General features: G+C 37.9%; 1 protein-coding gene across 1 annotated transcript; it reads right to left on the reverse strand.

The window, feature by feature from the left end:
- Nucleotides 1-30: 30 nt before the first annotated feature.
- On the reverse strand, nt 31-14072 carry LOC114521728 (serine/threonine-protein kinase WNK3-like). The gene is made up of 14 exons (XM_028542252.1): nt 13236-14072; nt 12938-13116; nt 8169-8389; nt 7581-7738; nt 7075-7163; nt 6714-6942; nt 6066-6488; nt 5644-5736; nt 5428-5542; nt 4681-4982; nt 4407-4565; nt 2329-4239; nt 2127-2224; nt 31-2004 (listed from the first exon to the last, which is right to left on the reverse strand). The coding sequence occupies exons 1-14, from the start codon at nt 13590-13592 to the stop codon at nt 1173-1175; spliced, it is 5166 nt and encodes a 1721-aa protein (XP_028398053.1). The 5' UTR covers nt 13593-14072; the 3' UTR covers nt 31-1172.
- Nucleotides 14073-16656: the final 2584 nt, after the last annotated feature.

Consider the following 16656-nt stretch of genomic DNA (forward strand, 5'->3'; position numbering starts at 1 on the left):
TTTATATAGAATAGACCGCTTGATATCATGATGTTTGCAGAATTTGCTTCATAAGTAATAGTGGCTAACTAAAAAACCGAGGCACTTTTGATTAGGCTCAAATAAACCCTTCTTACTCAAATCGTACTTTTAGCTTTAATATCTTCAGATATTTTGCTTGTTAGAAAATTAAAAAAATCTTAATAATCTGGTTTTGAGTTCAAGAAGTAAACATAATTCCCTTTTATGTGAAAAAGGGATCGCGCGCTTTCTTACTTTCTTTCCTGGTTTCTTTCATTGATGGCTGTTAACGAGCGAGTGTTTTATAATATGCAGGTAAGGAATTCCCTTAGAATATTATAAATCATCCACTCGTGTTGACATCCATCAGACGTAGAAATCGCATCAGGACAGACGCGCGGTATATGCGCACACGTGCAATTCTGCCACTTCATTATTAAAAAACAAATTCTCAGTGTCAGACGGTCAGTGACAGTGAGTATTCCAATCGCAGACCTCATGTTTGTGAAACGACTCGATAACGAAGAAAAAAAAGTCGGGAATAAGTCGTTTCAAAAACGCTTGCTAAATCTTATTGCAATTAAAATAATATTTGAAATAATATTAGAATTATCCATAGCAAAATTGTTCATAGAAAAAATAGCCTCCCAATAACACATCATTTCAAAACAGGTTTCAAAAACCAATGTCAATGGTGTGCAAGTTCTCTTCCGAGATCTACTTTCAAACCCCCCCCTCCCTCCCCCCTTTAGCAGATCAAATATTGCACTATGGATACAAAAATCTCTTAAATATAAACTGTACATAATTGATATTCAAAGCAAATTACTTTCATTCTGATAATTGTTTGTTTGTCGCGAAGAGAACGCACCAGGTTCGAATTTCGTGAGTTATTCGCGCGATACACGAACAATCCACGAGTTAAACACGCAACAACCACACGTTGGTTAAATAGTGCGAGGAAATTAATGGCAGACGGCAGGTCGTCAGACAATCAAGTTGAACACCGTGTGGATGGTCACATTACACATCTAAGAACGTCGTCTTAAAGAAACATCACCAGCAGCACAACACGAAAAAGAACGAACATTGGTGGCACTCTTCGATAAGGAATTGATCGTTCAAAATTAATGAATCAGAAATTAATATGACAATTTCTTGGAGCCATGATGCTACCTGCTTGGTAACACGGCGTGTTTTGTGTTGTCTGTTGTTACTTGACTGTCAGTCCGAGGTGGGTTGTTTGCTTGCGCCATTTGTTGCTGTGGTTGCGTGGTAACGGGAAGATACGGACCGTTAGCTTGCCAAGAGTTTATATCAGGCACGTGTCGTGTGGCGTCGGAATATGTAATCGGCTGCCCGCGCCCATTCCCGACTTCAATATTCGCCCCTTGCCAATTTTGATTGGCCCCGTTTGTCCAGTAGACGCCAGTATTCTCACCATGCCATTGGGGGTGAATCTGGCCGGGGAGGTTACCATGTATAGCATTGTGTGGTGTTGCAAAGACCTGTGACGATGAAGTATGAGGTATATATCCTGGAGTGCTTTGAGGGATATGGGACATAGAGGAACTACTTGTTGGTGTTGCAACCGGTCCTCGAGGTCCCTTCATTACCATAGGGTTCGCCCCTGTCTGGCCTTTCATTTGATTGAAATTATGTTTGTTTGTTGGCCACCCTCCTATCGCAGCACCGGCACCGCCTTTTTTCTTAGACGCATCATATTCAAATTGCTGCATACTGCGTTGCTGTAGTTTGGTAAGGTTTTCATCGGAGTGATGGATTTGTTTTTTGACCGTTGTTTTAACGGTATGACCATTTGAAGATTTGTATTCATGAACAGTTTGAGTTGTGGTAACTGTACTTTTAGTGCTGGAAGTTGTTGAGACCACTGCTCGTTTAGACTCCTTCGGTTTTTCATTTTTCCTTTGCTCTATTTTTTTGTAAACATCCCAGAGTTCCTTCGTCTGTCGTTTCTGCATCTCAACACGTTCTTTCTCTTGCCTACAACAAAACACCAACATCGTAATGGTGAATTTATACGCAAATTATGGGTAAACCGTTTAACGACCTGCATACTGAATTTTGAAATCGATATGCGTGTCATATGCATTATATTGACTTACTTCTTGCATATTCTCTTCAATTCGTCCATTTCTTCTCGGGAAAACTGCGAGAGCTGAAGATTAGATCCGCCATCACCATCTCCTTCCAACAATCCGGACTAGTAAAACATAACGAGAAAATATTGAGCAAGACCTGGATTGAAAGCAATCTTTAAACAAATTCCAACACTACAAACGTTGAAGCGAAATAAATTTAAATTACCTGATTTAGCCAATGTTCAACATCCACTTTAGCTTGCAAATTTTCAATATTCTTAGACTTAGATATGTCCATGTCATGCGTAGAATGACTATCAGATGATTGCCTGCTATATGACTTCTCGCTTGAGACAGAACCATCGCTATCATCATAACCCGGAGGAAACTCTTCAGACGAACTCTTCTCCATGGTTCTTCGTTCAGTGGTTTTCTTAGCCTGCTCTCGCGTTAGCATGCTCTTATCAAAACTCGTTTGAGTTTGAATCGACGACGTCATTTGCGCAATAGCGTCATCATTTTTGCTAGACTTTTCGTTGTCACTGATGCTTTTTTGGCGGTTTTCAGCTGTCAGATTGTCAGAGATTCGCGAAGTGCTGGTGTTTTCATATTGTGTTTCAGAGGGAACAATCGGGATGTGTATTGGAGGATGGCTGGTGATTGGAGATTGTATTGTTATTACATCCTGTGGTACGTCACGTGATTCATCAGTTGAAGGAGAGTTCTTTGGCTTGGATTCTTCACCCAGAGCAGTCGAGGCCACTTCCTCATCATTAACCGCGGCAGTTGTTTGGTCTTGTGATATGAAAGCTTGCGGCGATTGAGATACAGGGACGACAGGACTTTCAGATCTTGGTTTAGGTGCGTTTTTCGCCACTGATTGTTGTGCTGACGTCGGTGAGATTGTTGCAGTTTGTGCTGATTGCGTTGCCTGAGAAACTGCAATGGCTTCATTTTGAGTTCTGCTACTGCTTTGTGATTGTGCTACAGTATTTTGCAATGACCCATCGTTACCTGGTACCTTGTTAGGAATGCCTGATGCTTGAGACGTATTCTTCTCTTCATTATTTGATTGTTGTGGTTGTTTTACCACAGTCTCCTGTGGGCTGACTTGTGGTACAACAGTTACAGGAGCAGCTACATCTTGAACTGGGGACACCTTGGTATTATTTTGCGCGACTTCAGTCTGCGATTGTCTAGTCAAAACGTCAGCTTGTGGTACATTCGTTTTCACAGGTAGGTCTTGAGGGGCGTTTACATTCTGCGCTTGTCCAACAGGCGTATTAGTAGAGGAGTTCCCAGGTACAACTGGCAAATCCGTGGCAATGCCGTTCTGTGGTTCTTCCAAGACTTGCACTTGAAACTGTTTTTTCTTCGCGACAACAGTACGAACTTCGGTGGGTGTTTTAGTCGCAGGCTTCGAACTTGTATCTTGTGATTGGGATGTTAAGGCTTGTGGCAAACTCGTTGGGGGAATGGCAGTACGTTGGTTAGCTTGGCTGGGCGCATTTTGCTGGTTAGCCTGACTGACTACAGTATCAGGAGCTTGGGACCCAGGTGATGGTACAGTCTGCTGAGAGTCACGAGGATTATGAACAGTATCCAACTGTTGTTCAATCGGTAGAGTAGTTGATTGTATTGCTGCGGTTACAGCTTGTTTGTTTGTCTGATTCATCGCCTGGTTAGGCTGCTGAATGTTCTGATTATTCACTGATTGTTTCCTCTGAAGTTCGGCTGGTTGGTTTTTTATAGCTTGAACAGGTTTCTGATCTTGCATCTGGGTCTGTTGGTTGACTTGTTGAGGATTGGCAGCAGGTAGAGTTGGCCGCGGGTCCACAGTCTGCATAGCCTGATGATCGGCTTGCGGGGTGGCCTGTGGCATCACTTCCTGTGGGGTATCTTGCGACACGACTTCCTGTGGGTTTTCCTGCGTGTCAGTTTGCTGGTTAACTAAAGATTGCGTCGGCTGAGCAACCGGTTTGTCAGCAGTCGTCGCAGGAACTTGTTCGTTAGTTGTCTCGCTCGATTGTTGCTGTTGGGTGCCAAGTGAAGATGATTGAATATTTGTTTGGGACGCAGGTTCAGGCTTTGCTGGAAATTGGAACTGCTCGTTTCTCTCAGTTGGGGTTGGTAATGTCTAGGAAGAAAAGTTGTATACGTTAGATTACATCTTTTGTTCTTTAAACAACTGAGTAAATATAAATTTGGTAATGAGACAAACGTAAACAAACGTCAAAACTATCCACAATCCGCCGCTACGTTGTGTGTGTAACTGTCGGATGTATGTTGAATAGTGTGACTTACGTGTGCTGATCCAGGATTGCTTTCTGTGGACGTCTGATGGTCAAAGCGAACTGTCCCACTGCTATCTAATTCTTTTTTACTACGAGCATCGCTAAGGATTCTTCTTAATCGCTCCACAAACAACACCTTGTTTGCCTCTCTTAAATGGCCTGAATCAATCTGAAAAGTTCATTGATAGACGAGGTCATAAAAGAGTTTTAGCAAACGAATTGGGTATAGTATACTGGCATATGTATCACTTATGATCACATTTTGTAAACCAACATTTCCTTACCATGCTCTTTGCAATGTCCATCGATTCATCCTCGTCGATCTCGAATTTGAAAGTTATCCTGTAATTCTTGTACGTATCAAACGAACATTCAATCTCATTTCCAGTGACAGTGAGTAAATTCAACTTGAATGCACGCTCCTTTTTCTTTTTCTTATCTACTGACTGGGCTGGTGCCTGAGTAGATTGTTGGCCTTGCTGTTGTGCGGCTGGTTGGGTGGACGTCTGACTTGCAGGTTGAGATCCGGGTAAGGAAATTGTGGAAGAGTTTCCGCTGCTTAGCATACTTACAGTATCGTTTGAGGCTGAAAAAAAAATGATGGAATAATCAAAAATAAGGAACGAGTGATTGAGAAAGACAGAAATTGAAAATTGAAAAATTGTAATAAGCACACAAAAAATTCCTTTAAAGCAGTTTTTATGTTCAATAATGTCAATTTATACTGAATATCACACACTATTAATCACGCAACACACGCATTATACTAACCTTTTAAGATATTTTAGGTTGTCCCTAATCGACACAGGAGAGGTGCAGCAAAATATAAACATAGTATTTATACTGGCAAAAAATTTGTTTTCAATTGCACTCAAGAGATCGCATCGCGAACGAAGCAAAATATCGCAAGTTCGAATAGTTTATAATTATATTTGTCCGCAGGGGTACGCCAAACATGAATTTTTGCATGCAGTGAAATTATTTGATTTTGTCGACAACTCTACACTAAATATCGATACTAGCTGACTAACCTTTTTCACTGACTGTAGAAGCGGACTCAGCGCTGGTAAGGAACGTCTTCTCTGTGTCTGGTGAGACTGAGCAAGGCTTGTTATCAACTGGTATTGTAGAAACACTCAAAGGCTCCTTAAAAAGACGAGAAACGTTGTCACAACGCCCGCCAGATTGAGCGATGCTAAGACTTGCAAATTTTCATTTATCTCTTTTTGCAAGTTAAAAATATTTACCAAACGTTGCCCTGCAACATCTTCTGAGGCTACAGAACTGACTACGGATGTGTTTGAAATACCAGAGTCCTTGCTCGCCACTGCGGATGCCGCCTTTTGGAAAAAGAAACCAAGCAAAGTTACACTAATTCAGTCCTAACATTTGGACCTAACTGGCAACTGCTACAACCCGAAACAAACATGTGCAACAAAAATAAGGTTATACATCTAGCCATTGTTTAAACTCAAAATTTCTGCATCATCGAAATGGTCATGTAACCATACAATAATTCAATATTCGGTTATTACTTATTACGAAACTGTATTTGTTGTTCCTGGGACAAAATTTACTTGACCACACCCTACGTTATGACTGAGGCTCAGACAGAAGCATTACTGCCAGGTCAGGTTACAGTAGCTCTGCATACACTGTGATTACTTACAGTAACTTTAGGGCTTTGATTAGCTTGTTCATCATTGGTAGTAGAGTTTTGTCTTGATCTAACTTCTTGGTTTTCAGGCTCATTTTTTTGCTGTGGCTGTGGCTGTTGTTGTTGTTGCTGTTGCTGCTGTTGTGATTGAACTTGCTGTGTGGATTGTTGTTGATAAGAAGTGACCTGTTGATCAGTTGTGCTACGGGTTTGGTTTTGTGTTTGATCTGTCATCTCGTCAGGGACAATTTTCACCTGGTCTTCAATGGTAATACTCTGAGGAGTCTCAGAAGGAGGATTATTCTTCTCCACAGAATCATTATCTTTTTCTTCAACGGCTCCTTTCTCAGGGTTTCTTTTTACAAGTTCGACGCATTGTTTGATCGCTTTTCTGATCAACTGAATGTTGTTCGCATCGATAAATCCCGATGAGACCTGGAGAGATTGCACATATCATGTTTTCTTATCATCGTTGGTGATAAAAATACAGTCAAACGTAAAGACATGCACAGCCTTCTCTCTCTCACGTGAAGATTTGTAAATTATAACAATCACTTTAAGCTACCCCGGCCAGTTACCCCGGGGAAAAAAATTCGGGGCTTGTTGAAATTAAACATGGTATGGTCTAATTTTCAAATAAAAAGATAAAAAGAAGCTTACCAATTCCTTAGATATCTTCTCAGGATTATCTTTGACTAAATCAAAATCAAACTGAATAGCTTCGTTATCTTTATGCTTATCTTTCCGCAGCCGTGGGTCTCCTAATCGTAATTGCAGTTTCACAAGTTCTGGCTTATCTGGGTCCACTTCTAATGGCAGGACCAAGTCTACTTTAATGCCACCATCAAGTTTAAAGAACGGACATTTGAGAAGATAAGGAATCGTGTATCTAAGAGAAAAATTTCGTGAGTTGAAGGATACGTCTGACCAAAAACACCAAAAGCCAAAACATCATCATGCAAGTTCCCTCCACCGGAGTATTCTAACCTACATATTACATGCACGTAAACAGTATACACACCTTTCTTCCTTCCTGTATTTAGTACAACCTTGGATGATATCGTATATATCTGCATTCTCCACCTTAGCTAGACAATGTGGAGGAATACCCTGAAAAAAAAATAAAAAGTTAGGCATATATAAAACCATATCAAATTATCCAAATCAAAATGTTCTAATAAGATCACCTAAGGTGTTCTAAATACACCTTAAAATGTTCTAAACGTTCTAATACGAAACCTGTGCCCCTCTCCGTATGTTTTAAAATGGCAGTACTGTTGTAGAATGATACGATTGATATCACAATATATTTCGGACAGAAAAAAATTAGTCTGTGATTTAGGATAACGAACAACAACGTTGGGGTTTGTTGACCGCCAGCTACGTATCGTTGCGAGACCGCCAGCTACGTATCGTTGCAGGAAAATGACAAAAATAAAAGGATCTTCGTTTGAGATGTTCTCCGCTTTTACATCATTGTGTTCAGTCCTACGATTGCATTTTCATGTTATGAAATCCTGGTCTTACCTGGGTCACACGCTTGTAAATCTGAGCAGCATTTTGGCATTCCATGTAAGGATATTCCAACGTGACCATCTCCAGCATACACATACCAAATGCATAAACATCAACGGACTCATCGTAACGTTCTTCATACATCTCTGGTGCCATGAACTCCGGAGTACCTGGGTTCACGACAATGATGGGAAAAGAATGTAGTTTCATGTAGTACATGCAGTAGGATAAAAACAAGAAAATTCATAGATTATCTTCTGGTTAAATATAACATAGTGTAGTAGCGGTCCTCATTATACATTCCTCGCCGCGTGTGTTGCGTGCGTGGTTTATTTGGGGGTGCACTCACCAAGGTAACGGTTTTCAAAATTGCCCTTGGAAAACTCAAGGACCTCAAATAAAAACTGACATACTCATATTGAGATGGAAACTTCGTCACTGATAATTGGCAAGCCCAATGGTGCATTCCTATAAGAAATGCTCATTTTCCCAGTAAGATAAGCCTGGATTCGCCCCTCATCGAGATTTTCATCAATGGATAAAATTGGAAAAAAACGGAAAGAGCGTAGTAAGATTAAGAAATGTTTGTTTTACAATTACCTATTACACTTTTAGCAAACGAGTGTTTCTTCAAGGTAGCTAATCCCAGGTCACCAATCTTAATCAAGCCAGTTGAACCGTTGACAAAAATATTGTCACATTTGAGATCGCGATGAATGATAGGCGGGGTCCTGGTGTGCAAAAAGTACAATCCCTCGAGGATTTGGCGACACCAACTCTTCAAAACTTTCTCGCGTACACCTTTGAATCTTTTCAGATACCTAAAAATGAAAGTAGAAAACCGATTTTAAGTTTTGGATCTGATCCATCTCGCATGTGGTCAAGCTTTTTTTGTCTCGACACAGAGACGTCAAAAAGACGTGGAGACCGCGTGTGGCCCCGCCCATGGATGTGTCATGCAATTATCACGTCGTATCTGCCTACGCCATTGATCTAAATGCTCGATATACCATCATATTGTTCTTCTTCGAATGATACTTTCATTATTTAGAGTGTGGTTAACTTTCTGCATCTACTGGTCACGTGCTTGTCAGTAATGACAGAAAGACGTGATGCATTGGATGCATTAAAACCGGAAGAGTTCTCGGACTGTTTTTACAAAAGCGGGTAAAGCTATTATATTCAACACCATAAGTTTACTTGATGACAGTGATGTGCGAGTCAGGTTGCATAAAGGGCACTTTCCTCACACCGCGGTCATATTTTGAATTGAAATAAAGTATTTAATATATTATAAAGTAGAATTGAAACTGCATTTTTCGAGACCTAAATAACGATACACTCTAAAATATCAGTAATCTGTCTGTACTGAAATATAACAGGAACAGTCTAGCCATTTTTGCCGTAGAAAGGAAAGCGCCTATGACAGCATGCTGAGACGTTTTACATAACCACCGGTACCAATTGTACAAAAAAAATCCAGGCTTTCACACATTAAAAGGAGGAAAATATATTCACGATTAGAATATAAGAGGTATTAAAACTTTCTTCGATCATCTAAATACAAACAAAGAACTGCTACGACTGCTACAAGGTTTTCTGGAAACAATCGACGGCCGGACATGTCCTAATCAGAAGTGAGAAGTAGAAAATTAGCATATGTCAAACATTGAACATGACACTTGATAATAACCTGCTAACACCTGCATGTGACACCGTAATTATTGTGAAACCAAGAGAATAAAGGGCGACAATATCACTCTTGCGAAGCAGAGAACTGAACGTAAAATGCAAGACGACTTTGTCTTTGGAATTGCGATAAACCTAATTTGTTTAGGGAAAAGCCAGAAAACTTTCGAGTTGCAGACAAAATATGATGGTATTATCATCATTGAAACTCCGAAGAAAAAATATATGAATCTAAGACTAAAGTCGGAGAGTGGTACATTAGAATTTTAGTAAATATCAAGTGGTATTCACTGCCCTTCCCTGGTCTAAACGTCGTGTATGAACGTCACTAAACTACAAATACAAAGATTCAACAGGAAGCTGGCATATGATGACATCCTGTCAAAACTCTCTACTTGTAGATACCTGCTTGCTTGCTTGACAGCCTCTTTGTTTTAAAACTGAGGAATATTGATTAACGGCAAGAAGAGATGAAACCACGAATAAATAAAATAAATAAATAAATACACTTCACTTGAACGTGACAATAAATTATGTAGCCTAAAAGCCGTTTTAAATAAGAAATATGCATATTGCAGCATTTTTTTAAAAAGGTGTCATTGCGTTAATTACATGATACATCATTCAATGAAGATTAACGAGCAACAAGATGCAATTATACCTAAAGTATAAACAAAACTTGCAATTTAAGATAAAGTAATACTGTATTTAAAAACAAGGAGAACAGTCACAAATAAATTTCACTAAGTCAAAACAAGGCACTGAAGGGTCTCACAACATGGTGACAAAGTAAGATATCAAGCAGAAGAAGATTTCTAAATGTGAGGGATGATTTTAAATTTAAGTGGAAAAAATTCAACCTATGCCATCGCAGAATTGATGCTGTCAATATCAACAAAACGTGCACAACACAGAAGAGATGGTTGCATAGGTTTTGAATAAATCTTAATTTAAAACTAATCATGTTGCAACAAACCCTTGTGATAGCCTTGCCTGGTGCAAAGGATACTGTGGCAAGATTCTATTTTTACCAACTAAAACACCACAACTCACGGCACTCAGTTGCATTAGTTAGCTAATCTATTTAATAATAGACCCACTGGCTGCAATGCAAATGCCTAATTAAATGTCAGACATTCTGACTATCACTACAATAAAGAATATATAGTCTAAGTTTTAATAAAGACTAAAAATCCATCGGCAGAGAGTTTAAACAATTAACTATTATGGTGTCACCTAATGTATGGTTTGTATGTGTTAAATTGCATCTCTTAAGTCATTTTGACATGCTCAATTCTAATTACAGAAAGCTTAACACATTAATAATCCAAAAATAAACAGCTTAAATTTTAATAATTTCAAATCAATGATGCATTTATCATATTCAACTAATCCTTTTACAAGCCACAGATTGCTTCACCATATAAGATATAGCACACAACTTGCAATAGTACTGCAACAGTCTTTTGTAGCAGATAACTTGTTTAAGATTTGATAAATGTCTAATACAGTATTCACAAAACACATCAGGTGTGTACTAAAAGGCTTTAGTAAAACTAAACCAAGGATTAAAGGGTACAATAAGATGCACATCCATACTTAATCATTTTTCAACTTTGTCTTAAAAGCAGTCATGCAAATTTCCTGAATACAAAAGACTCTACTACAGACAACCTCCCTAAACAAATTTATATGGGTTGAAGAGGTCACACAGTGTGAAGGATATATATGGCATGTCCAACATAATTTGCTAATGTGAATGATAGTGACTTGAACACAACTTATTAACCTTATTAATAGTGAGTCTGATACTAAATATACAAAAGAAAGAAACAAAGAAACAACAATAAAAACATACATGTGATATCTAGTGTTATATAAATACCTAAATATAGAAAATGATTAAAAAATGTTGGCAAATTTGAGAGACAAATAAGACATGCATTGACCCTTTCACCTCCCCTGCCTACGTCTAATGGACTGTCTGTGTGTTAACCTCAAAGTTGAAAATGCAAATGTCAATCTATTCTTTTTGTTTAACCAATATAGACCACTTTCAAATTGTTTTAAAAATAACATAAAACAGAAATTGACCTTCTATCAAATCAAAATTTCTGATAAACCTAATAAGGGAAACTAAATCAATTTGCATCATGACATAATTAATATTGTCTTAAGCTGACTGGTAGCTGAATTATCCCCAAGTAACTAGCAATAATATATGAAACAAATTACAGAATCAATTTCAAGTTCAATCATAAACTATTTTAGATAAGTTTTTAGACAACAGCACTATTTGAATGCTACCAGAATAAAGGTAACATACAGTAAACATCATGCAGAACAATTCATTTGCATCAACTAATGAAAAATTTTGATAAAATAATGCATTGTGTCATATTGTATACCACCATCAAGTGGCCTTAAGCCTCGAATAACCTCTATAATAGCAATACATGAATTTTCCTATTGTAAACAAATACACCTGTACATAGTCTGTTTTGCAGGGCTAAAAGCATTGCATATGAATGTTAGAATTATAAAAAAACTTCTTAAACAGCATATAAAACCTGTAACTAATTGCAATACAATAGTTCTAATATTATATAAGAAAAATCCATTAAGCCACAATTGATGCAAAATGAGAAATAAGGTGTTAGATCATTCAATAATTACACAAAAGTCCTATCAATGTGTTACTTTTAAAAACTGTCCAAATACCTTAAAGCATCTCATATAGAGGGCAAACATTTTGTGTCATTCATGCATAGTAGTTTAATGTACAAATACATAAATGATGTAATCAGTTTAAATGATAGCTATTTTTATCAAAAGCACTATACTAATGATGCTGGTTACACCAAAATTTACATGCCCCTTGCTAGGATCAATGCCACAAATAATAATCATGATTATTAGAAGACCATCAATTGCTATATTAAGGTGAAAATGTGAAATAGCTCTAAACACAGCTCAAATATTCACAAAACTATATTTATACTGCCATGATTTATACTGCCATGAATAATTTTAATAGGAAAAGGTATATATATATATTCGGGTATATATATATATATTCTATAGACATAAGACATCTGATTAATTAATATGGTTGCTTCTGATTAATATGGTTGCAGATAACCCAAACAATAAAAATGTATAATCATAATTAATGGGAGTGCTTCTTTTATTAGTTATAATATTTCTGAGGCTAGGCTTTCTATTCTCGATAGATTTTCAATTGTGGTTAATGTACATGAATCATTGAACATATTTAATTGATTAGACATGCAAATCTACAGTTTTGCGGGAGTTAATCTTGTCTGCAGAAGAAATGAGAGAATCTAACTAGATATATTATGGTTGTTGAGCAACACTGTCTAAAACCAGAAGGGGGTACATGATGATGTCATTCGTGTAATATATCATAATTTCAGGTTGAAGACAAAAGACAACACCATATCAATAAAAGATTAAATACTATAACAGGCATGCCATAAGGAATACACGCTAGCTTTCTACTCGTACGAGCTTGAAGTATGATTTACTCCGCTTCAAATTAATAGAAATATATAAGCGATCACCATTGCTTTGGGACTCTGAGAATTAAAATTGCACAATGGTGATTTCCTGTGACAGTATTTTTGTTATAAGCCCCCCTAGACTTGTTTTATACTTACATTTTAAGCGTTCCCGAAGTCATCAATTCTGTAACAAGAATAAGTTGTTTTTTATCTTTCTGTCCGGCTTTCGGTCGCTCGAAGAACTCGTGAAATTTCACAATATTTGGATGAGTAAGCTGTTTCAGCATGACGGCCTCTTCCTTGAAGCGAGATCGCTCCGACTTCGAATATTTATCCTGAAACAGCGAGATAAAGACAACAATTACTGGTCAGACCAGTGAACTCATAAAAGGGTTACTGTGTGTATTTAGAATAAAACCAACGAAATACTTGCGGCTCAAAAATTATCGCCTACCTGTAATTCACACCAAGCCACAGCGACACCAGTTTCGGTGTCTAGACCTTTAAAAACAGTTTTAAACGAGCCCCGACCAATTTCTATATCAAATTCGAGAAATCTACCATCTGGACTGGAGGCCACAGCCTTCTCTTCTGCTTCTATACTTTCATTCAAAAGGTTTTGCCCTCTTTCCTTCGCGTCTTCGACGATCTTTATGTCGTCTGGCATAGAGTGAGATGAATTGGTTTCCACCGCATCCGAAGTTGGTTTTGGGTTTTCGCTTCTCTTCGGTTCGCTTTCTCCTTCCGTCATAACAGTTTGGGAAATTGCAGCAGTCATTTCCCCAGCTTCGTTGGCTTGCGAATTGCTCATGAAATATCCTTAAAGCGCGTAACACGCCAAAGGCTTGTATTCGTATGGAACAGGAAGGTTGACAGTGACCCTCTCTGAAGACATATTTGTTAGACCTTCTCGGGAAAAATACAGCCTTAAAGCCGTACAACGCCTTGTTTGTTCACATTTTCCTTTAAAACTAGTTGAATACTTCGGGTTTGTTCGGTTGAACTTATAGAAAACGATCCAGGACGACAACGAGCAGTTATTCGCCAACGACGAATCGGCGCTTCATCATGGCGTTGACGGAAACTGTTTGACGAGATATGAAAGTTTGAGTAAGTTTTTCTCTGCTCTCAGATACGTAGGAACCTCACAAAATACTTGGAGGAATACTCCAAGAAGGGATAATCCCCTTGACGAGGATGTTTTCCCGAAAAGTCGACCAGCTTGCTCTCCTTTCGACGAGAAGTAATCACTTGCAAATACAAAGGCATCTAGTTCAAGCACATGAATGGATCGCAGGCAAACAACGACAGGATGACGACTACGCATGCGCAAAACGCTCCTAATACCGGTCATGCTTCTTCGCAACCCAAAATGTCGGAAAAAATTCCTAAAATATCTTCTGAGATATTGGCGTCCTTTATCTTATTTCCTTGTTTCTTTTCCCACTGCTATTGTTAATTTAGCCTTTTGCTTTCTTCTAAATAAAATTTATCTAAACACAGTGCTAATGGATATTATAAAAAATCACAATTTCTAGTGTTCACATCACAATTTGGGTATTAAGGCTCTTATGAATAAGATGTGTCATGGCAAGTTTCGAACTGCGAAATTGTAAACAAAAACCGATATGAATTGTTATCAAATTCTCTTATTTTTATTTGAACTCGCCAACGTAAGGCGATATAAAATCCCGATTCCTTATAAAATGAACGCCCACTGGGAATGCGCATTGAAAACATGCAAATATGACTTTCATGCTAATTTTTCAGTTCATCGCGAACAATGTTGGCAACAGCAAGCCTAACTTTGCGGCGACTGTTTTTCATTACTGAATAGTGAATACAACCAAGTGACTGAGCTTTTTTTGAGTGATTTAGCGAGCAGACCAGATTCGAGCTTGCAATCTCCGCATGGGAAGTCGAGGCTGGTGACGGCTGGTCTTTCCCACACAACCCATTCGACCGACAATCTTCGGGTGGAGAGAGAACAAGCGATCAGGAAATGACGGCTATTTGCGAAATTTTTAAACTTAATGATTGGTCGAGATAAATAGTGCTTGATGAGTGACGACAATGAAGTCTTGGTGCGTTGTAAAACCTGTAAAAAATACCTGACACTCTGCTATCTGAATTCTATACATTATTCTTGAACCCTCTAACTTGATTGGCCAATGACTCTCACCTTTGCTTTACAAGTGTATGTATAAACAAATAAATAAAGGAAGTATAAATATATAGTTGTTTTATTTGCGAATTTTTTGCTAATTTTACAAATGGAGTGAAACTGCGTTAATGATGTTCAATGTTTTTTTTCAAACTAATAATCAAACAGCGCTAATTAACATTTGTCGCGTTGGGTGATGACCAAGCGTGCCGTACGAATCATTGCCAGTGTCATAGTTTAATTTGCTTCCAATCAGGTATAATTGCAAGAACAACACTCAGTTGTCTCAGTATACGCAAACATAAATACACAAATCTATGTGACAATAAACCCACAAACCTAATGTTTTGGTAACCGCAAGATCTTTAAACCACTTGCAGCCAGAGTTGAAGAGGACCAAAGCAATTTAATAAAAATAACACAAAAATAGCACAAACAAAACTCTGAATTTTAAAAACCGCCATGGCCATAAGCATAGTGTGATGCATAATAAAGGACAAAATATAGCAAAAGGAACATCGTTACTCACACATTATTATAAGAGTTAAAAAATGTCTGCCATAGACAAGCTACAATTTTGCTTTTTTTAATTATTTAACTGTTTAGAAACTGATAATTTTTTTGGTATATATAACGATTCCCAGATCAGAGTTTACGTGATTATTGGCTATAGACCAGTTGGCAGCTTGAAAGCCTCAGTGGCGACGTCAGATAGGTAGATACCACCATTGGACTTAATTTTTAAAGACTGAATGCTGGCAAGGCATTCTGGTCTTAGAGTATAGTTGGTATATGCCGGCAACACATGCAAGACTTGTTGTTTCAATTGTTAGGAGAACGTTGGCGTATTTAATTTATTTTGATAATAGTTTCCTTCAACAAACTGCAATGTGTTTAAAAAATGAAACATTTTAATTTTATATTCACGACAAGCACGCAGCAGCTTTTATAGATTATAGTTTAAATCAACAAGATGCCATGCCCATGTGTTTTAAAAAAAAGGATAAAAAATTCAAGAGAACACGTCATAGCCGTGTACTGCGGTCTCCTTCGATATCTTGTATAGTTTAGAACTTGCGAATCAAATTGTGTCTTTGAAGAATTCATGCAATGTTGAGTTTGACCACGTTCGTTGGCTTCCTGAACAAACAATAAGTTTTTAATGTCCTCTTCACTGCGTCCATCAAAACAATTATAGCATTTCCTGAGAGATCACAGTGTATTCTGGGATTGTTCAAGGGGAAAAAGATAATGACATATGAAAGATTCAGTATCTTATGTCAATATGAACCTTTCACACCATCAAAAACAATCTCAATCCTAAAAACTAATTACTATAAATACTTCATTTATGTTGCCGTTTTCTTTGCCCTCCAAAGTCAAAGATGGATTTGCACAGCATAATGTGATTTGCACGACTTATTTGACCTAACGCGACTTCAGACTGTCTCGCTCTAGGAATTCTGAATCACTGGCATGCATATTTTCAAGACCACGCATTTAAAAACTTTTTGCAAGTGGTCGTATATAGCAATATAAAACATTCTCCGCATATTATTCAAAATATTCTTTCTACAGTGAACATTTTCCAATCCGTGAAACACGACTTACGAACTTCAATGAGCGATCGGTGTATCATCTAATTATTCTATTTCGATAAGAGGGGTACAATAAAAGGTGGTCAATTTCAAAAATCTTGTAAACATATGAC

This window comes from Dendronephthya gigantea, unplaced genomic scaffold, assembly GCF_004324835.1.
Source record: "Dendronephthya gigantea isolate DGI-Jeju-01 unplaced genomic scaffold, DenGig_1.0 000021F, whole genome shotgun sequence".
In the NCBI taxonomy this organism is placed as follows: domain Eukaryota; kingdom Metazoa; phylum Cnidaria; class Anthozoa; order Malacalcyonacea; family Nephtheidae; genus Dendronephthya; species Dendronephthya gigantea.